This window comes from Mytilus trossulus, unplaced genomic scaffold, assembly GCF_036588685.1.
Source record: "Mytilus trossulus isolate FHL-02 unplaced genomic scaffold, PNRI_Mtr1.1.1.hap1 h1tg000050l__unscaffolded, whole genome shotgun sequence".
NCBI classification, from domain to species: Eukaryota; Metazoa; Mollusca; class Bivalvia; order Mytilida; family Mytilidae; genus Mytilus; species Mytilus trossulus.
In genome coordinates, this window is record NW_026963292.1 from 354,403 (window position 1) to 378,394 (window position 23,992).

General features: G+C 31.9%; 1 protein-coding gene across 1 annotated transcript; it reads left to right on the top strand.

Moving 5' to 3' along the window:
* Nucleotides 1–389: 389 nt before the first annotated feature.
* On the top strand, nt 390–20,943 carry LOC134699219 (nucleolar complex protein 4 homolog). Its single transcript, XM_063560829.1, has 13 exons — nt 390–608; nt 1,039–1,139; nt 3,745–3,849; nt 4,334–4,474; nt 10,698–10,803; nt 11,891–11,976; nt 12,300–12,411; nt 13,746–13,806; nt 14,199–14,309; nt 17,772–17,935; nt 18,786–18,868; nt 19,773–19,886; nt 20,803–20,943. Exons 3-13 carry the CDS (start codon nt 3,766–3,768, stop codon nt 20,917–20,919), a joined length of 1,179 nt encoding a protein of 392 aa, XP_063416899.1. The 5' UTR covers nt 390–608; nt 1,039–1,139; nt 3,745–3,765; the 3' UTR covers nt 20,920–20,943.
* Nucleotides 20,944–23,992: the final 3,049 nt, after the last annotated feature.

The window sequence follows — 23,992 nt, forward strand, 5'->3', positions numbered from 1 at the left end:
ATTTGTACTGTACTTTCAGAGTGGCTATATAAAACTGAAGTCTGTGCTGGCATTCAAAGGTGGTGTTTAATAAATCAAATATAAATATGCATACGAAATATAATCATGATAATTGTGCAAACATGCATATAAAAGAAACAATGTTATGTTCAACAATATGTCATATAAAAACTGAACACCACAATCACCTATAACATGTATAAAGGTAAAATAATTTTGAAAATTTAAACAACAACCAAAAAAAAAGGCAAACAACATTTCACTTAAGTTGCAAGCTAAGGCATGTCAAGAAAAAAACATTTCAGCACAGATTTTAGTACTGCAACATACATCATTTTATTTGCTACAGTTATGTCCCTTAGACATTCATATTTTTTTCTTGTACAAGTCATAAAAATATACCTGTTTCTTATCTTGAATTTCAGACAGATAATCAAAGTGTTCTAACAGCATGAGTTAAAGATTTCTATAAGATCTTTATACAGTTTATTGTTCATTTCAGATAGAAGAAAAAAGTGTTCTAACAGCATGTGTTAAAGCTTTCCACAAGATCTTTATACAGTTTATTGGAAATGGAGAACTCTACACATCACCCGAAGTAGATGATGGTATGACAACTTCATTAATATACTCAGCACAGCCTCAATTTCTACCTGTTTCTAAGCCTTGTACAAATAACATTGATATTTCAAGACAATGTATATGGTTATTCTATATGTATTAAACCTCTCACAAGATCAATGCTTTTTTGTGAGGGGAATTTTTTTAAAAGTACTTAAGCAAAATCTATCTGGTGAAAAAATAGTTTTTAGTATGAAGCATCCTACTAAGGACTTAAATATTTCACCTACATTAATAATGTGATGTTGCCGACAGCTCCTCGTGTAGTGTTGTGGATCTGTGCGATTCATCACGACAGTTTGTTATGTAAGATGTATATGTATACCGCCTTGGTAATTCTGTCAAATGACAGGTTATCCATACTTAGAAGTATTTTACATGATCTCATTATTAATTCATTAAAGCTTGTTATTCCAGAGACTAAGGAAGGGAAATATAAGATCTGGTTGAACGAGAGATATAGTGATGTTTATGAAAGACTTGTAGAATTATTACAGTGTAAACATGCTGCAGTTAAAGTAAGTACATTTTGTATAACAATAAGTGTGGTTTGATTAGTTTGAATCAAAGAGACAGCACCTGACAAAACAAATAGAAACTAATTTAAAGCTTTCTATGCAGTATGGGTTAAGCTCGTTGTTCAAGGCTTTACAGTGACCTATATTTTTGAACTTTTGTGTAGTATGGTTCTCTAAAGTGGAGATATGTCTCACTTGTTATCACAACTTATTTTATATTAAAGATACTGATATGTCAACAAATAGGCTTTTCCTATAAGAGACATGACTTCCACCATGATAAACCTTGAATTTTAGTGCATATGTGCTCAAAGAAAAATATACTCGATGTTATAAAGTCAAATTATGGCCCTTTTTGAAGATCGATTGTATATTTAATTGTTCGTATTGATATGATACGCTAATTACTAAATTTTACCTGGGGAGAAGTTTATGGCTTTGTTTATGACCCCAAGCTAATCAACGGTTACAACTGGTGTCATAATCTGTTGTTATAGGTAATCCGTTTATCGGATGTGTCATTAATGATCATCAACATTAGTTCATTCAAAGTCGGCAATTATCTTTGCAGAAATGTGCATACAACAACTTGGGCACAATTTGCAATGTTTACTGTAGTTTCATGGAGGAAATGTAATGACAGAAAGTTGAAAACCATAATAAACTCGTTGAAGACATTGTTTTACTTGTTTTCCGTGAAATAAACAAAAAATGCAGACGTATTTGTCATTGACTTCCCTCATTTTTGATAGGAAAATAACTAAATCGGCAGCCATATTGTGATCCTATTTACACCATATTTGCGTACTGTTTATAATCCTCCAAAGAAGGAGCACACCTGAATAAAGAAAGATAACTCAATCTGATATTTTTCTAGCATTGAGTTACCCATTTACATATATTCTAAAATATGTCTACATACGTCTTGCTTAAGAATATATATGTTTAGGTATATTGAGTTAGGCCAAAAAAAAAAAATAGGTGTGTTTCCGGTCGCCCGACTGACCCTAATTTTTTGGCGCCGACCCTAACTTTTTTTTCCCGGAAAAAAAAAACAAAAAAAAACGGATTTTTTTCGTTTTTTCCGGAAACGGTTTTTGTTTAGTATAGCCTTTGAATGGCATCTTTTAAACGTTTGATTTCAAATAAAATTTTAATACAGTATTAAGCATTTGTGTGATACAGATTGAAGTCAAACAACGGCATGGCTTCTGCTATGGCCATCAGTCAAAGTGTCATTCAATGACTATTTGCATTCTACAAAATGCAATATTTGCCTCACATTATTTGAATGTTTCGGTTGTTTCGATGTTTATAATTTGTTCAGAATTTTATAGGAATAAAATTGACAGTATAACAAGTTTACAATGTTTTGGCATTTACTTCTGACAGTCTTTTCTAATACAAGAGGGAAGCCAAACGTTCAATTTAGGATTAAATTTAATATTAATATCTGATATTTGCTCAACCATAGCCCCAAAACTCAATTTGTAATTGATTTTCTTTTAAACAACTAGTATATAATCAAAATTTCAAAGATTTTCACCCATCCCTCTATCATGTTATTAGTATTTGGTATTTGTAGAAAAGCTGGCATCAGTTCTGTGAACTAAATTGTCTGAAAGAAACTGATTATAAAACAGGTCTTTGCTGAGACAGACCGTACAGATGGCGTATCAGTTCTGAAAAGTTTGAAAATTGTATAGCTGGAAGTCCTGGCCAAGTCTTCTGCAACTTTTGAACATGGACTATTCATATCTTGTATACTTTATACAATGAACTGATGAAAATAACCTGAAAGAATAACAAACTGATTATAAAAATACACAAAAAACAACCGAAGCAGGCCAGTAAAAAAAAAAAAAAAAAAAATACCTACCTACTGACCCTAATTTTTTGGGGCATGCAACAGGAAACACACCTATTTTTTTTTTTGGCCTTATGGGAATAGTTAAAGAGGGTCTTAGTATCAGTTTTGGTAGGGTGTCTTGGTCATCTTTTTCTGTATTCCTTATTTTTGATACAATTTTTCACTGTTGCTAAATATCATAACATTGTGCATTTACTGAGCACAGCTGTTTTGTGCTGTATTGTCATTAAGCACAGCAGGGGTAGAAAGGTGAAACTGATAAAAAATGCCAGACCATAGAAACAGAATGAAACAGATCACCTTTCAAAACATACTGCATATAAAGCTCAACTCTGCCAAGCAATGATCTAAAATCTTGTGTGACAAGCTGCTTGACAAGTTTTTCAGCCTAAAAAGTAGAAAGATATAGTTCTATACGGACTAATGATGTTGTTCTTGAATAACCTGTGATTCAAGGAATAAACACAATGTTTGATTTATATCTTGTATTAAAACATGCCCTTTTCATATTATCATATCACGCGTTAAATGCCCTTTTTCAGGATTGGCACCCTGCCCTTTTGAAATCCTGGCTGGAACACTGAATACTCTCTTAAAATCAAAGAATAAGCAAATGACTACTTCAGAACTGTCAGATTATAGACTTAAAGGGCACTTTTCTAAATGATTAAAGTATTATTCTATGTAAAAGGTTAGGATATAGCTGTGTACTGATAATTGTTTTATCTGTTTTAGGAGCTTTCATTAAGTACATTGATGAAGTTGGTAACAGCAGAAGGTCATAACCCCATTACAGTCATTACAGCAAAACAGTCAAATTTTCCTATACAGAGATTTCAGGTAAATTGTATGACGATTTAGCAATCAAATTTTCCTATACTGATATTCAAGGTAAATTGTATGACGATTTAGCAATCACATTTTCCTATACTGATGTTCAAGGTAAATTGTATGACGATTTAGCAATCACATTTTCCTATACTGATATTCAAGGTAAATTGTATGACGATTTAGCAATCACATTTTCCTATACTGATGTTCAAGGTAAATTGTATGACAATTAAGCAATCACATTTTCCTATACTGATATTCAAGGTAAATTGTATGACGATTTAGCAATCACATTTTCTTATACTGATATCGCAAAAAAATAAAGCATTTTAGTGTAAAATGAAAAAAAATCAATTATAAAAGCAAGCAATAATTTCTGAATTTAAAGTAAATGATCTCAGAAGGGACTTTGAACTCATATTGAATAATTACTGTAAGTCTGGACTACTGATAGAAATTGATTTAATAGGAACTATTTCCATCTCTTCCATAGGAAATAATGAGAGGACTGATCTCTATAGATTACAGCCACAAAGATCTGATAACAAGATTCCAGGAGTATTTAGATTATGATGATGTTAGGTTTCATGTTCTAAAGTTCCTCATTAAAGACATTAAAGAAAAGAAACAACAGGTAATTATAGATTATCAGTAGATGGTTATCTCAAAGAGATTAATTTTCTCGCTTGAGCTTGTTACAGGGAAAGCGAGAAAAGCAATTGAGCTGAAATGTTTCAACTATATGTCCCCATTCAAATTCCAACCCCCAGAACCCCCCCCCTGGATCCGCCAATGAAAGTGTAGGCATAAGAATAAATTTGTATTGTATAAAGATCACTACACACTGGCTAATTTGAAAAGACACTGTAATTAATAGACAATTTTTTGAAACACACTTACAGGTTTGGACCGTGATAAATACATTTTAGTTGTTAAACTGTGGCACCTCATTTCCTTATTTATATAAATGTAAGATTTTAGTATTCAAGAACAGACAATACATGCACAACTTTAAATGAGTTGCTGATTAGAATCCTAAAATGTTTATCGATCTGAGAAAAAAAAATAGTTCTTAAAAACTTTACATTCTGCAAATTTTGCGCTAAGTACATTTCTGTAGGTTCAAAAAGAAATGCACAGAATACCTTTTTATACGACCGCAAATTTTGAAAAAATTTTCGTCGTATATTGCTATCACGTTGGCGTCGTCGTCGTCCGAATACTTTTAGTTTTCGCACTCTAACTTTAGAAAAAGTGAATAGAAATCTATGAAATTTTAACACAAGGTTTAGGACCATAAAAGGAAGGTTGGTATTGATTTTGGGAGTTTTGGTCCCAACATTTTAGGAATTAGGGGCCAAAAAGGGCCCAAATAAGCATTTTCTTGGTTTTCGCACTATAACTTTAGTTTAAGTTAATAGAAATCTATGAAATTTTGACACAAGGTTGATGACCACAAAAGAAAGGTTGGGATTGATTTTGGGAGTTTTGGTTTCAACAGTTTAGGAATTAGGGGCCAAAAAAGGGCCCAAATAAGCATTATTCTGGGTTTTCACACAATAACTTTAGTTTAAGTAAATAGAAATCAATGAAATTTAAACACAAGGTTTATGACCATAAAAGGAAGGTTGGTAATGATTTTGGGAGTTTTGGTCCCAACAGTTTAGGAATAAGGGGCCCAAAGGGTCCAAAATTAAACTTTGTTTGATTTCATCAAAATTGAATAATTGGGGTTCTTTGATATGCCGAATCTAACTGTGTATGTAGATTTTTAACTTTTGTCCCTTTTTCAAATTGGTCTACATTAAGGTCCAAAGGGTCCAAAATTAAACTTCGTTTGATTTTGACAAAAAATTAATCGTTTGGGTTCTTTGATATGCTGAATCTAAAAATGTACTTAGATTCTTGATTATCGGCCCAGTTTTCAAGTTGGTCCAAATTGGGGTCCAAAATTAAACTTTGTTTGATTTCAGAAAAAATTGAATAAATGGGGTTCTTTATTATGCCAAATCTAACTGTGTATGTAGATTCCTCATTTTTTGTCTTGTTTTCAAATTGGTCTACATTAAAGACTAAAGGGTCCAAAATTAAACTTAGTTTGATTTTAACAAAAATTGAAATCTTGGGGTTCTTTGATATGCTGAATCCAAACATGTACTTAGATTTTTGATTATGGGCCCAGTTTTCAAGTTGGTCCAAATCAGGATCTAAAATTATTATATTAAGTTTTGTGCAATAGCAAGTCTTTTCAATTGCACAGTATTGCACAATGGCAAGAAATATCTTATTGCAAAATATTGTGAAATAGCAATTTTGTTTTTAATTAGAGTTATCTTTCTTTGTCCAGAATAGTAAGCAAGACATATCTAATTGTAAGAATTTTTATACGACCGCAAATTTTGAAAAAATTTTCGTCGTATATTGCTATCACGTTGGCGTCGTCGTCGTCGTCGTCCGAATACTTTTAGTTTTCGCACTCTAACTTTAGTAAAAGTGAATAGAAATCTATGAAATTTTAACACAAGGTTTATGACCATAAAAGGAAGGTTGGTATTGATTTTGGGAGTTTAGGTCCCAACAGTTTAGGAATTAGGGGCCAAAAAGGGACCCAAATAAGCATTTTTCGTGGTTTTCACACCATAACGTTAGTATAAGTAAATAGAAATCTATGAAATTTAAACACAAGGTTAATGACCATAAAAGGAAAGTTGGTATTGATTTGGGGAGTTTTGGTCCCAACAGTTTAGGAAAAAGGGGCCCAAAGGGTCCAAAATTAAACTTTGTTTGATTTCATCAAAATTGAACAAATGGGGTTCTTTGATATGCCGAATCTAACTGTGTATGTAGATTCTTAACTTTTGGTCCCGTTTTCAAATTGGTCTACATTAAGGTCCAAAGGGTCCAAAATTAAACTTAGTTTGATTTTAACAAAAATTGAATTCTTGGGCCTCTTTGATATGCTGAATCTAAAAATGAACTTAGATTTTTTATTATTGGCCCAGTTTTCAAGTTGGCCCAAATCGGGGTCCAAAATTAAACTTTTTTGATTTCATCAAAAATTGAATAAATGGGGTTCTTTGATATGCCAAATCTAACTGTGTATGTAGATTCTTCATTTTTGGTCCCGTTTTCAAATTGGCCTACATTAAGGTCCAAAGAGTCCAAAATTAAACTAAGTTTGATTTTAACAAAAATTAAATTCTTGGGCCTCTTTGATATGCTGAATCTAAACATGTACTTAGATTTTTATACGACCGCAAATTTTGAAAAAAATTTCGTCGTATATTGCTATCACGTTGGCGTCGTTGGCGTCGTCGTCGTCCGAATACTTTTAGTTTTCGCACTCTAACTTTAGTAAAAGTGAATAGAAATCTATGAAATTTTAACACAAGGTTTATGACCATAAAAGGAAGGCTGGTATTGATTTTGGGAGTTTTGGTCCCAACTTTTTAGGAATTAGGGACCAAAAAGGGCCCAAATAAGCATTTTCTTGGTTTTCGCACTATAACTTTAGTTTAGGTTAATAGAAATCTATGAAATTTTGACACAAGGTTTATGACCACATAAGAAAGGTTGGGATTGATTTTGGGAGTTTTGGTTTCAACAGTTTAGGAATTAGGGGCCAAAAAAGGGTCCAAATAAGCATTATTCTTGGTTTTCGCACAATAACTTTAGTTAAAGTGAATAGAAATCAATGAAATTTAAACACAATGTTTATGACCACAAAAGGAAGGTTGGTATTGATTTTGGGAGTTTCGGTCCCAACAGTTTAGGAATTAGGGGCCAAAAAAGGACCCAAATAAGCATTTTTCTTGGTTTTCGCACCATAGCGTTAGTATAAGTAAATAGAAATCTATGAAATTTAAACATAAGGTTTATGACTATAAAAGGAAGGTTGGTATTGATTTTGGGAGTTTTGGTCTTAACAGTTAAGGAAAAAGGGGCCCAAAGGGTCCAAAATTAAACTTTGTTTGATTTCATCAAAATTAAATAATTGGGGTTCTTTAATATGCCGAATCTAACTGTGTATGTAGATTCTTAATTTTTGGTCCAGTTTTCAAATTGGTCTACATTAAGGTCCAAAGGGTCCAAAATTAAACTTAGTTTGATTTTAACAAAAATTGAAACCTTGGGGTTCTTTGATCTGCTGAATCTAAAAATGTACTTAGATTTTTGATTATTGGCCCAGTTTTCAAGTTGGCCCAAATCGAGGTCCAAAATTAAACATTGTTTGATTTCATCAAAAATTGAATAAATGGGGTTGTTTGATATGCCAAATCTAACTGTGTATGTAGATTCTTAATTTTTGGCCCAGTTTTAAAATTGGTCTAAATTAAAGTGCAAAGGGTCCAAAATTAAACTAAGTTTGATTTAAACAAAAATTCAATTCTTGGGCCTCTTTGATATGCTGAATCTAAACATGTACTTAGATTTTTGATTATGGGCCCAGTTTTCAAGTTGGTCCAAATCAGGATCTAAAATTATTATATTAAGTATTGTGCAATAGCAAGTCATTTCAATTGCACAGTATTGTGCAATGGCAAGAAATATCTAATTTCACAATATTGTGAAATAGCATTTTTTTTTAATTAAGAGTTATCTTTCTTTGTCCAGTATAGTAAGAAAGAAATATCTGCAAGAATTTTTTTTAATTGGAGTTATCTTTCTTTGTCCAGAATCAACTTAAATCTTTGTTATATACAATATACAATGTATATTCACTTTTTACTACCAACTGGTAAATTTAAATAATCTTTACCATTCAGTGATAACAAGCAGTTTTTTTACATCTTAATATTTTATGATGTATTTAAATGAGTAGTAAATGTTGCAAACTCCATTAGAATATTTTAATTGAAATTAGTTTTGGAATAAGGGAAAGGGGGATGTGAATAAAAAATTGGGTTCAATTTTTCTCATTTGAAATTTCATAAATAAAAAGAAAATTTCTACAAACATTTTTTTGAGAGGATTAATATTCAACAGCATAGTGAATTGCTCTAAGAGAAAACAAAAATTTTAAAATAAGTTCATTTGAATACATTCATTCTGTGTCAGAAACCTATGCTGTGTCAACTATTTAATCACAATCCAAATTTAGAGTGGAATCCAGCTTGAATGTTGTGTCCATACTTGCCCTAACCGTTCAGGGTTCAACCTCTGCGGTCGTATAAAGCTACGCCCTGCGGAGCATGTGGTTGATTATGGGCCCAGTTTTCAAGTTGGTCCAAATCAGGATCTAAAATTATTATATTAAGTATTGTGGAATAGCAAGTCTTTTCAATTGCACAGTATTGTGCAATGGCAAGAAATATCTAATTTCACAATATTGTGAAATAGCAATTTTTTTTTAATTAGAGTTATCTTTCTTTGTCCAAAATAGTAAGCAGGAAATATCTTATTGCAAGAATTTTTTTTAATTGGAGTTATCTTTCTTTGTCCAGAATCAACTTAAATCTTTGTTATATACAATATACAATGTATATTCACTTTTTACTACCAACTGATAAATTTAAATAATCTTTACCATTCAGTGATAACAAGCAGTTTTTTTACATCTTAATATTTTATGATGTATTTAAATGAGTAGTTATTGTTGCAAACTCCATTAGAATATTTTAATTGAGATTAGTTTTGGAATAAGGGAAAGGGGGATGTGATTAAAAAATTGGGTTCAATTTTTCTCATTTGAAATTTCATAAATAAAAAGAAAATTTCTTCAAACATTTTTTTGAAAGGATTAATATTGAACAGCATAGTGAATTGCTCTAAGAGAAAACAAAAATTTTAAGTTCATTAGAACACATGCATTCTGTGTCAGAAACCTATGCTGTGTCAACTATTTAATCACAATCCAAATTTAGAGCTGAATCCAGCTTGAATGTTGTGTCCATACTTGCCCCAACCGTTCAGGGTTCAACCTCTGCGGTCGTATAAAGCTACGCCCTGCGAAGCATCTGGTTTTATTTGGAGTTATCTTTCTTTGTCCAGAATCAACTTAAATCTTTGTTATATATACAATATACAATGTATATTCACTACCAACTGATAAGTTAAAATAATCTTTACCAATCAGTGATAACAAGCAGTTTTTTTACATCTTAATATTTTATGCTGTATTTAAATGAGTAGTTATTGTCGCAAACTCCATTAGAAATTTTAATTGAGATTAGTTTTAGAATAAGGGAAAGGGGGATGTGATTAAAAAAATTGGGTTCAATTTTTCTCATTTGAAATTTCATAAATAAAAAGAAAATTTCTTCAAACATTTTTTTGAGAGGAGTAATATTCAACAGCATAGTGAATTGCTCTAAGAGAAAACAAAAATTTTAAGTTCATTAGAACACATTCATTCTGTGTCAGAAACCTATGCTGTGTCAACTATTTAATCACAATCCAAATTTAGAGCTGAATCCAGCTTGAATGTTGTGTCCATACTTGGCCCAACCTTTCAGGGTTCAACCTCTGCGGTCGTATAAAGCTACGCCCTGCGGAGCATCTGGTTATACCCTGCTTTAAAAAATTGGGAGAATACCTGTCTGTAAGTCCGTCCGTCATCCATCCATCCCATGAATATTCTTCGTCATATCTTTCTCGGGAACTACATACCAAGGATTTCTGAAATTAGGTTGCAGTGTTTATATAATTCAGCAAAGCTGTGTACTGAGTTTTCAGTTTCACCATTCATCAACTTCCTGTTTACCAAAAACTTGCATATTTTTACACTATTAAAATTATCCACTTGCGGCGAGTATATAATCATGGAGCATTATCTTGCAGTTTCACTTGTTTCAAAATATATATAAAAATATGAATCACTTAAAACAATACAGAAAGTTACATTTTTTTTCCCTCAGAAATACAGTGATGAATATTTGAATAATATCTACGCCATGTTAGAACAGATATCATTTCCATTGGCTGGGAATGAAGTGCTGTCAAACTGTTTATGTAAAACACCAGGTAATACATAAATGAAGTTGAAGACTACAGTGATATTGTTTGCCTTAAATTACTGGAGAATAAAGGCTTTTTTCCTGGAGAAGTATCCCAATTTTAAAAAAAAATGGATTTAAAGTATTCCCAAAAAGACAACTTTTTTCCCACAGTACAGTCTTTTGCACATGAATACAAACTGAAAAACACTCATTTAAACATTTTTCATGTCTAAAATGACTATATGTGCATATTTGAAGTTCTATTTTTGTATCATCACTAACACTAAGGGGTCATATTTCACATGAGAATTTACCTCTTGAAAGAGGTCTGCAAATTGAAGTTCCAGTTAAACTCATGGTTAATTATAAATTATCCAATTTGATAAAAAAAAGACCAATATTTTCCCAATAAAAAAGGGTACAAGTAGTTTTGAAAAAAGCCAACAATATCAGTGGAAGTCTAGACAGGGAGGTACTGGGAACACTTTAGATAAACCAATTACCACAAGAATTCATGAAAAAACGGCTTGAAAACATTTAATAAATCACTTGTAATTTCTTACCATGTATGATTGTTGAAAAAGACTTATGAAACTGTTAATTTCAAATCATGTGTGATCATTGAAAAGTCTATAATGTAATGAAACTAGTAATTTCAAATCGTGTGTAATCAACTAAGTCGAATGTAATGAAACTAGTAATTTCAAATCGTGTGTAATCAACTTAGTCAAATGTAATGAAACTAATTATTTAAAATTGTGTGTGATTGATGAAAAAAACAGTGTTCTATTTTCTTGATTTTCAAGTAAAAGTTTAAACATTGTAATGCATAAGCTGGTTCTCCGTTGATTTATATTCTTTTAATGTTATGCAATGCTATATAAACACATCAATGATAACCATGCTAACTGATGTTATAGAACAAAAGTGATTATATTTGCAAGCTTCATTTGATCATCCTATTGTAAAATTTGGACAGTCATTGTTAAGTTCAAGAACTCAAATTTGGTTTACTGCCCCTTTCACAATCTTCAAAAAAGTATTGGATTTCATCTTCTCAATATATGATAAAAGATTGTTTTGGTTACATAACATGTATCTTTTATTTTCAGATGATTTGTCAGTATTTAAAGTCAGCAGTTTAAAAGAACAAAAAAAGTTGTTTTCAAGTGCCTGGGTACAGTTTCTACAGTTCAAAGTAAGAGACTTCACACAAACAAAACTTATTTAATATATTTCAGTTGTTCATAATTTGAATTCACAGAAACAAACCTTCAATTTGCAATTGTAAAAAAGATTGTAGTGTATAGGTCAACGTCTTACAATGATAGATTTCCATAATTCCAATTTCTCCAGGTTTGAAATATTTTTTCTTTATTACTGAGCTAATATTTTACTTTACCATTGTCATTACAACCCTGAAACTTATTGTATGCCCTGAAATGCCCATGATTGAAATCGGATGAGACAATTATATCTTATCTTCTACACAATACATGTTTTATTAATTTTATATTCCAGTTGACGTCAAGTTTATACAGAAGTGTGTTAGTAATACTACATGATAAAGTGATGCCTTATATGACCAACCCACTGTTGTTATCAGACTTTCTAACAGAGTCGTACAATGTAGGTTAGTAGACAGATGATTATGTAGGAAGGAATCTAAAAAGAAATGGGTGCTACTAAAAAAAATCTGCATGTATATAAAATATGAGGACTATTCCAGAAAAAAAAGTAAGTGGGGTTGGAAGGAAGTTTTTGTCAGCACCCGCCACTCAGACAATTGTAATTAAGAATTACAGTACATTATCGTGTGAAAAGTTGCTCTGATCACCATCACCCATGTATTATTAATGCAATGTGCCTCCCCCCCCCCCCCCCCCTACATTTTTTTCTGGAATAGCCCTCAATCAAAATAGGAGTCCTGTAGAATATGTAAAAAGATGGTAGGGATTTCCTATTGATGAACATGCTGATTATAAGATGAGATATATAAAGAATGTATGGATTTTGAGAGTTGATCTCCTTCTGCCATAATTTATTGAACTGGTTTGTACAACATATGTTATTAATTACTGTAATTAAAGAAGTTGACTCCATTTGACTTTGAATCAGTCGGAAAAAAAGATTCAAAATCTATAATAGGATTTACCAAATATATGGGACATAAAAACAGATCACTTCAACAAGCAACATACGGTCTAACAGCAAGACTTACAGACACACACTGGGTGGGTTACACAAGTTGTATGTGCACAAACCTTCCTCTTTGCTATAAGGACTGTATGAAATATATAGATTCCACTGCAACAAGTGTGTTACAATATTTCTCGACTCTGCCAAGCTTTTTAAATAGTTAAAATTTAACTGTGGAGAGTGGAGAAATATCATAATACACGAGTTATAGTGGTAGAATCAGTTTCTCTAATGATTTTTATCCTTCTTTTTCAAAGATTTGAAGAAAGTTGTGTACTTTTTATGTGACATCATCAGGAATGGTCACCTTTTTTCATGACGTCACAATAGGAAAATTCAGAAGAAACAAAGAAAATTCAACGTCACAATAAAATTTCGACCAATCATTTGCTCAGAACAAACTTTTCACTAAAGATTATTTTTCTCACACCCGTCAGGAAATGTGAAAATAGAATGAAAAGGGTCATTGTGTTTTCTGGTCTGTGCATCCGTTCGTCTGTCCATTGGTTCGTTCGTCCTTTTGTCCGTCTGTCCCGCTTCAGGTTAAAGTTTTTGGTCGAGGTACTTTTTGATGAAGTTGAAGTCCAATCTTGGGACACATTCTTGTTTACAAATATTTTAAGAAGCACACATGAGTACTGATTGCTTGTTTATTTTAACATTTTTATCTGTGCTCTGGTATAAGAAAATACGATAATAAACAAATTTTGACAATGATTTTAACCTGTAAAAGTTGCCTTATTCTAATTTTTTTTTTTTTTTTTTCAGGTGGTGCTATTAGTCTTCTAGCCTTAAATGGATTATTTATTTTAGTACATAAATTTAATCTGTAAGTAAGACTGATTTTCTCCATAATATATATAACTAGTCTAGAAATAACCCTACTTTTAAATTCCCACTATAAGCAAAAAGAAATTATTTCCTTGGTTAAAGAATAAAGATATGTATGTTTTGAATAAAGAAAAATGATTAAAAAAAAAGAATCATATTGTATTTTTTTCTCAAACACCAAATATACATGATGTTGGGATGTAAAAAAAGAATTAGATATTCCTACGGCTTGTGATATTTTGCAACAACTCATTATTTCTGGAAGTGTTCTTAGGGTATATAAGTCTTGTTTACCCTTATTCAAATTTTAATAGTTCTTAATATAAGTTTTAATTATGTTATACCTTGCATACTAATTATGTAATCTGATTGCAAAACTTTTAATTTCAGAGACTATCCAGAATTCTTTACTAAACTGTATGCCTTGTTTGAACCTGGGGTTTTCCATGCTAAATACAGAGCTCGATTCTTCTTCTTGGCAGATCTTTTTCTTACCTCCAGGTAATTATACATTTAAATTATCATTGTTGTTAAAAAATTCAATCTATAATGGAAACTAATAAATCAATTTGAAATTTTAATGCAACGTTTGTAACGTTCATTTTGATTGGCATCAGACGCAAGCACAGGCGGCATATGACAGATTTTAAATACATGTTTAAACGTTGTTTTCTGTCAGTTTCATTAGAACAATGTAGAATGGAGATAACAATATTGTATTTTTAGCTCCAACAGCATCAATTGGGGAACTTAATTCCCGACCATCAAATCCCCAAGACGATGTATTTTTCATCCAGACTTGTAACCATTTGGTTTTCATTCTGGTCCTCTCTAGATTTTCCTCTTATGAAACGAGAAATGCAAGGTCTTGTTTGTGCTTGAAATCGCAGTAATTTTGATGGTACAATCATGCAGTTGACAGACCTGCCAACTATCCCGATTTTCACGGTATCGTCCCGATTTTTACCCCTCAACCCTAATCCCGATATCGGGATCGTAAAATTAGTCAAAATCCCGATTTTCAACAAATATACCTGAAAAAATTATTGTTTACCGATTTTGAAGTTTTTCTGATCAATTTTAAAAAATCAATCATTTTACCTGGGGACATATTATGACAAGTTAATGACCCTACGCTAATCAACAGTCACAACAGGTGTTATGATTAGTGGTTGTATGTAATCAGATTACCTAATGGGTCGTAACAGTCCTCAAAACAAATTTGGTCAAACAGCCTTTCAATTTTAATCAATTTATCATTCAAGCACAATTTGCAACATTTGCCGTAGTTCCACAGCAAAATCATAATTAATTGAAAGATGCGAACTGTAAAGAACTCTCAAGAAAACATCGTTTATCTTGAAATTTGTTTAATTTTTGAAATCAGACATCGTGTGTCTGTTGATTTAAAATCGACGCCATTTTGTATACACTTCTACTGTGTTACTGTATAAGCCTCCGCCGGTAAGAGCACCTCTGAATACAAAGAAAGATAACTCAAATTTTATCCATTTTCTCATTGATATTGACAAGACCATGAGTAAGACTAAATCAAAATCTGTCTTCATCCTTCTTACGGTAGGACATGTAGTTTTAGGTGTTTTGAGTCAAGGTTCATAGATGAGAAGATCTTTGGAGGGGGGGAAAAGGGGGGGGGTCTCTACTTTGAATCCTTAATTTTTAATGTCATTTTCTCTATTCCTCAGTTATTTTGTCAATTTTATAATTTAATAGTACAAGAATCATGCAAATAAAAGAAATCAAGGCCTATAAGCTCATCATTAGTATACCAAAAGAAAAAAGAAGAGAACTTAGACTATTTTAGGAGTAAAAATCTTGTCGCGCGCTAAATCCCCCATGGAGATTTTCAAAAGTTGGCAGGTCTGAGTTGAGGGAAAATAAAAACAAATGCAAATGGCAGAAATCAATAAAAACACTGTAAATATGGAAATGTTTCAGCATTTCTATGGTGAAACTGACAACAAGTAATAGTTAAAATGTTAACTGTTATCTAGCAGTCAGGGATATAACTCTATAGGGTTATTACAGGAAAATGACATGTATATACATTTGTTATTGTGGACTAAAAAATCAAAGAAATGTGATAACATATGTATGTTACATGTTTCAAAGGGACAATATACTTCATAAGTTTAGTAAAAATGTATACAAGTTCTATTGATATTACTATTGAAAGATGTAACAGTTCATAGTATTCCAATTTTGAATAGTACAGAAAAATTATGCCTGTAATAACTAAAGGGTGTTATCACAGCTTCTCTATATCACTTCAAAGCATTTGCTCAGACATAAATCATTCTTAATTACAATGTATTTCAATTTATTGTAAGAAATACTGACCAGAGCATGTAATGAGGTTCTGCGCAAGTTTCTCAGTAATTCCCAAGTGTCTTATATAATAAGTTACATTCCTTTAATAACTAAGCCTTGTTATCACAGCTAAGTTAATTCCTAAATAGCCTTGTCTCATTGATTAACCATGGTTAATCAAAAATGTATAAATTGCATTTAAAAATTAATTATCAAGGCTATGCATTTAGATTCTGCGCAAAGTCTCAAGAGTTCCCAAGAGTCCACTATAGATTAAATAATTTTACAAATAACAAACATATGTTATCACAGATTTAGAAAATTTAAGGAAAAGTATCTGTAATAACACACGCAAGTTATTTTCTGTAATAACCCTATAGAGTTATATCTCTGACTGTCTAGATGTGTTTATTACATTCAATTCGTGGGAAATATGAGTTGATAGAATTTTACAAGATGTAGGAAAAGGGGGTAAACAGAGGTTGTCTGAAAATTTTGAGGACGTAGCCATTTATTTGCACCATGTTTAAAAACAGTTGTTGGCATGACACGGGTTATGTTCTTCTCATATATGTTATGATGGTATGATACTAAACCCCTAACGGGAAGGATTGTGCCTGATGTTCATATGATGAAATCATAATCTTTCAGTCAGTTTAATTGAAGTCTGGAGCTGGCATGTCAGTTAACTGCTAGTAGTCTGTTGTTATTTATGTTTTATTGTCATTTTGTTTATTTTCTTTGGTTACATCTTCTGACATCAGACTCGGACTTCTCTTGAACTGAATTTTAATGTGCGTATTGTTATGCGTTTACTTTTCTACATTGGTTAGAGGTATAGGGGGAGGGTTTAGATCTCAAAAACATGTTTAAGCCCGCCACATTTTTGCGCCTGTCCCAAGTCAGGAGCCTCTGGCCTTTGTTAGTCTTGTATTATTTTAATTTTAGTTTCTTGTGTACAATTTGGAAATCAGTATGGCGTTCATTATCACTGAACTAGTATAAATTTGTTAAGGGGTCAGCTGAAGGACGCCTCCGGGTGCGGGAATTTCTTGCTACATTGAAGACCTGTTGGTGACCTTCTGCTGTTGTTTTTTTATTTGGTCAGGTTGTTGTCTCTTTGACACATTCCCCATTTCCATTCTCAATTTAACATTAATACATTGTTTATGGTGCAATATGCTACAGAATCGAGCAACTCATGTCTTCTTTATTATATGGCAGATAAAACAACAAAATAAACAAACAAAGATGAAAAGTTGTTTTTATCCAAAATTCAACACGGATACAACAATTTACATCTTTTACCTGTTAATAACCTGAAAATGCAGGTAGCCTGATCAGAATTTTACTAAAATAAATACACAACATTACAGTTCATGTTCTCCTGAGCATTTTTCATGCACTACCTTTGTCTGTATCTCTAATAATAAAAAAAGATATAGCAGTCTGAAAAGGAATATACCATTTAATGAATGAACACAAAAAAAAATTGCAGCAGCAGTAGTGTTGAAAGGGTTAAGTTACTTAGAGCAGCGAATATAATATTCAGAGCTCATTTTTAGAGAAGTGAAAAATATTTGTATTGTTAGTTATAACACAACAGAATATATTTTATTTGATTATTTTCAGTCATTTACCAGCCTATTTAGTAGCAGCATTCGCCAAAAAGTTATCTAGATTATGTCTGACCGCCCCTGCACCAGGCCTCTCTATAGCTGTTCCGTTTATATATAACCTTATTAATCGTCATCCTAATTGTAATGTATTGATACACAGAACAGAAGGTTCTACAGGTATAAAATATATTTTGATTAAATGAAGAAATACCTGTGAAATATAGAATTATATAATGTTTTTTTTTTTAAAGAACAAGTGATAAGTTACTGCAGAGAGACAGATATAGTGATATAATGAAAATTAATTTTCTTATGCTCCCAAATGGGTTGTTGTCAACTTTTAAATACTTTCAAACTAGTCCAAAGTAAGAACACAATTGAAAAGAATTGTAATAAGAGATATATATGTGGTTTTATGTAATCATATAGATTACTTTGACTAAAAAAAAAATTATATTTAAAATTCCAAAATTATTGTATTAATTAATCATTGCAAATTTTGAAAAATATACTGTGGATTCATCTTTCTTGTTTGGTATCAATTTTCGTGAATTGAGAAAAACTTATATTTTGTGGATATTTGATTTCATGGTATTGCAAAGTCTTTATACAAGCCTGTAGAAAATTTGTTAATATGTTAAAGATTGAAACTCATGGTTCACTTGTAAATCAATGAAAATTGGTATCAAATAGATATAAATTACGAATCCACAAAATTCACATTGAAAAGGTGTAATAATTTTTGGATTTTCAATACCGTAAATTCAGAAATTGTTGCTATGTTTTAATTATTGCGTTGTTTTTATTATTGCGAAAAATGTGAAAGGGTTAAAATCTCAATAAATAACAGTATTTTTTTTCAAAATCGCAAATATTAAATCGACAAAAATGCAATAATAAATGCATGCAGTAATTTCTGAATTTACAGTCATTTGATTTTGCAAATAACTAATCAACATTTTTCTGAAAAAAAGATTATGACATTGAAATGTATGAATTATTTTTAACCTTTGTCTATTGTTTATAGAGCTGTCAGCTGACCCCTTTCAAATGGATGAACCAGACCCATCTAAATGTAAAGCTTTAGAAAGTTCACTGTGGGAATTAAAGGTAAAATTTCTTCTAATGACTAGTCATTGTTCAGTAGGTGTCAGTTCAGTCCTGTTTGGATAAAATTGAGAATGGAAATGGGGAATGTGCCAAAGAGACAACAACCCGATCATAGAGCAGACAACAGCAGAAGGTCACCAACAGGTCTTCAATGTATCTCTTCGCATTATTAGAATTAAGACCTAATAGTTTAGAGCTGTTCCATGAAAACATACATAGGAACCAGGTAAGGCACTTCAAAATCAGGGCTATGGATGGTTTTCATCTAGGTTGTTGCATAGTTAAAATGTAAGTGAAGTATTTATTTTTGATACCCAAATAGAGTGACATGTAAGGGGAACTTTGATGAAACAATAAAAGAAGAATCAATAGATTTTAATATTTATCATATTAAATTATTGCACATTTTTGTTCTCAAGTCATTTTGAGGTACATGTATATATATGATCAAGATGTGGTATGAGTGCCAATGAGACAACTCTTAATTCAAGTCATTATTTGTAAAAGTAAATCATTATAGGTCAAGGTACGGTTTTCATATTGGAGCATTGGCACACACCAAACAGCAAGCTATAAATGGCCCCAAAAATGACATGTGCAAAACCATTCAGACAGGAAAAACAATGGTCTAATCTAGATAAAAAAAACACGAAACAAGAGACACTTCTGAACCATATCAACAATCAACAACTAATGACTTAGGACAGTTGCATACAAATACAGCATCACTCTTAACTGAAACAATAGGGTAAGACCACAACATAGAAAAACACACTATAAACTATCAATTGAAATGGGTTATACCCACTTGTGTCATAAAAGCATACCTTGGAAGTTTCCAAAGTAGTTTACTTATTTATTTGTAGATTTATTTAATATATATAATTTGTATATCTAATTTAAGACTCTCCAGACTCATTACAATCCTGATATAAGTAAGATGGCTAACAGGATAGAACATCCATTACTGACATCAGAAATAGATTTATCAGAGCTCCTGGAAAATAATTATCATCAGGTTTGTTTAACTACAGTAACATGGCATGTTTTTATATGGCCGCAATTTTTTGGGGGTTCGTAAAATGCTATGGTGTCGTCTTTACTTTCAGAGAATAACTTTAGTTTAAGTGAATGGATCTCTGAAATTTTACAAGAAGGTTCAATACCACAAAAGGAAACATTTTCGGGGTTATGGTCCCAACAGTTTAGGAATTAGTGCCCAAAACAAGCATTTTTGTAGTTTCTGGACAATAACTTGTGTGTTAGTGTATGGTTCTCTCTGACATTGTTCCACATGGTTCTCCTTTACGAAGGGAAGGTTAGGATTGATTTTTTTTCAAAATTTTTCCACAGTAATGCGCAATAGATTTGTAAGATCCTTTACCACATTTATTTTGTGTCAGAAACCTATACTATGTCAAAAATTTGACCTCAATCCAAATTCAGACAGTATCAAGCTTGAGTATTGTGTCGAAATTTGCCCAAATTGTTTATGGTTTCAAACTCTGCTGTCCTATCTGGCTGCACTCACCAAAGCATTTTATTTATTTGATTGTGAGATGTACATCCATCCTACCAACTGTTCGTCCATCTGACCTGCTTCATGTTAAAGTTTTTGGTCAAGGTAATTTTTGAGGAAGTTAAAAGTCCATCAACTTTCAACTTTGTACACATGTTACCTATGATATGATCTTTTAAATTTTAATGCCAAATTAGAGATTTGACCCCAATTTAACAGTCAACTGAACATAGAAAATGATAGTTCAAGTTGGGCATCTGTGTACCATGGACACATTCTTGTTCTGTAATGTCTGCAGGTCTGGTATTTTCGGTACATTTGGATATGATCATAAAGGACCAAGTTATTTCTATACCAGCAAACATTAGTCAAGTATCAGCAGTTAAAGTGAACAATTTTTTTCTTCATTTTTCAGTTGTTTGAAAAAGAGACCAGGAAGAAAATAAAGATAGCACCAGTGACATTTATACCTCCAAAAGGATTGTTAATAACCAATGATGATAAAATTGGATTATGCTGGACAATGGACTAAATCAATAAAAATACACAACATAAATAGTCTTTTAATTTAATAAATAAAGATTCTACTGCTGTTCAAAATTCATAAATCGACTTGGTGCAGGGCATTTTATGAAAAAATGGTGGGTTGAACCTGGTTTTGTGGCATACCAAACCTCCCGCTTTAATGACAGTGTTAATTATAACATTTAAATGACAGGGTTACACGACAGGGTTACAATAAATTAACAGATAAATGGGAGAAAATATAGGAAAGAGAAACAAACGAATAATAACAATCAAAAGGTAACAGGTCAAAAAATATTTTTATACGCCAGACGCGCACTATGTCCACACAAAACTATGCTTAGATGAAAAACATTTGAAAGCCATAATAACTACAAACATGTATATCAACCAACACCAGAAGGTGTGTCATATGATTGTACAATTTCCTAGATCAAAAACTTTGGTTTCAGTTGACAACCACATGTGTTGTGGTAAAGATACCTTTTTTTTTACCACACGTAAGTCATAGAGGGGCCCACAGAGATGGCTCCAATCTCAATGATGTCAGATAAGTCTATTTTGTTCTGTAAATCTGAGAATTATTGATGAATTTATATGTACAAACCAAGAACAACATACGGTCAAGACAACAAAATTTTGTACTGACAACACAAAAACCTGCAGTCTAATAACCAACGGGATGTTAGTTATTTACCATGTACACCTCACAACAATTTCATACATCCAATTTAGTTGACATATTGCTTATAGCATCAGATATTTGACCAAACTACTAAATTTAATTTTCTCCAATGAACCATGAAAAAAATTCAGTCACATCCTACATGAACCAAATACAACTTTTATATTGCTTACAGTATCTGAGAAACAGGCAAAGTCACAAAAACTTGACATTAACCAATGAACCATGAAAATAAGGTAAAAGTTAGATGAAACATACCAGTCTGTGTAAATAGTTATCAAAGGTACCAGGATTATAATTTAGTACACCAGACGCGCATTTTGTCTTCATAAGACTCGTCAGTGACGCTCAAATCAAAATATTTATAAAGCCAAACAAGTACCAAGTTGAAGAGCATTGAGGATAAAAAAATCCAAAAAGTTGTGCCAAACACGGCTATTTAAAGGTAATCTATACCTGGGATAAGAAAATCCTTAGTTTTTTTTCGAAAATTCAAAGTTTTGTAAACAGGAAATTTATAAAAATTACCACATTATTGTGTAAGTAACTTGACCACAAAAACTTCGTTTGTTACTGATTCATAAAATGAGGTTGAGATTGGTGAATCCTGTCTGACGGAAATGTACAATTATAGTTGCCCTTTATGCTTATATTATTTTTAGAAAACATGATCAACTGAATGACATGTTTCAGGTATGGACATTACTAACAGATAAACTGGTTCCATTAACCATGTGGTACAAGAATTCAGGAAGGACTTTATACAGTATAATCAGCATTGGCCTTATTTGTGTGATATGTCCTTGTACAGTATTATCAGCATTGGCCTTAGTTGTGTGATATGTCCTTGTACAGTATAATCAGCATTGGCCTTAGGTGTGTGATATGTCCTTGTACAGTATTATCAGCCTTGGCCTTAGTTGCGTGATATGTCCTTGTACATTTTAATCAGCATTGGTCTTAGTTGTGTGATATGTCTTCCCTGCTCTTGGGAAAGAAATTATTTCTGCATTGTAGTGTTGTGTTTTCCCTTTTTCTCAGAACTTAGTTGCCGTTGTTGTCTCCTGTCATAAACTTTTACAAAAAATATTCTCTGTAACTACTGGGCCTTGTTTAACCAAACTTGGCACCAATCATCATTTGGGACCAATTTGGGGTATCTTGTTTGAAAAATTTGTTCATAAGTTTGAAGACTTAAAAACAAGTCTGAATTGAAAATAATGATTGTGTTAGATAAAAAAAACATCAATTTTTTTAACTTGTGCATTTAAAACAAATTTCCTGTAGAGGGGTCTTAATACAGCACAAACAACATTTTCCAAAAGACAAAAAAAAACAGTGCTATTATAACTAAACGTATTCGACTAACAGGTCAAACAACTGATGTTCTAAAACCCTCCTGACTGCCATTGGCAATTGCCAAATAAATTGATCAGAAGATAGAACAAAGTGGATCTTTCTATTAATTTAATACAAAATAAAAAAACGGCAAAGATGGTAAACCACAAGCATGAGGTGCTAAAATTACTACACCATATCCGGTTTTCGACAAATTAATGTCTCTTCAGTGATGATTAGGATTAAACAGTATTTGGAAGGTCATATAACTTACCTCATTTTAGGATGGACTCATGAATTTTAAAGAGTCTCTGAATAGGATAAACGGATTATACAAACCGGACGAAATAAATATAAACAAATCTAAATTGAGCATGTAAAACACATTTCGTTGTAGAGTGGTCTAAATACAGCACAAACAACATTTTCCAAAAAAGCAACAAAAAATTGACAAGGTATATTGTTTCGGAGATTCAATAGACGTTAACAAGTTGTAAAACTTGTGCCTGATCCTATTGTCATTTCGAACAATAAAATATGTTTAAATTAAATGGTGATTCCTTCCCACATCAGCTCATCCCTTGACTTTATTCCAACAGCTTGGATCGTTTTCACATTTCATTTATCAATATGTGGCGTTCTAAATTATAATCCTGTTACCTTTGATCAGTATTTAGTACTATTTACACAATTTGGTCGATGTCTTTGATTGTGGACGTTTCGTCCAGGAGGGTATCACTAGCCGAGTAGTCAGTACTTCGGTGTTGACATGAATATCAAGTACTAAAATTGAGAATGGAAATGAGGAATGTGTCAAAGAGACAACAACCCGACCATATAAATTTCCTGTTAACAATACTTTGATTTTTGGTTAAAAAAAACTAAGGATTTGTTTAACCCAGGCATAGATTATCTTAGCTGTATTTGGCACAACTTTTTAAAATTTTGGATCCTCACTGCTCAATTTCGTATTCGTTTGGCTTTCTAAATTTTTGGATATGAGCGTCACTGATGAGTCTTATGTAGACGAAACGCGTGTCTGGCGTACTAAATTATA

What these genes read in the sequence shown, in the direction of transcription:
- LOC134699219 (XM_063560829.1), top strand. Translation starts at nt 3,766, where the DNA reads ATGAAGTTGGTAACAGCAGAAGGTCATAACCCCATTACAGTCATTACA. An exon ending in AACAGAGTCGTACAATGTAG is followed by an intron (nt 12,412 to 13,745) that starts GTTAGTAGACAG and finishes TTTTTTTTTCAG; the next exon opens with GTGGTGCTATTAGTCTTCTA. An exon ending in GATCTTTTTCTTACCTCCAG is followed by an intron (nt 14,310 to 17,771) that starts GTAATTATACAT and finishes GATTATTTTCAG; the next exon opens with TCATTTACCAGCCTATTTAG.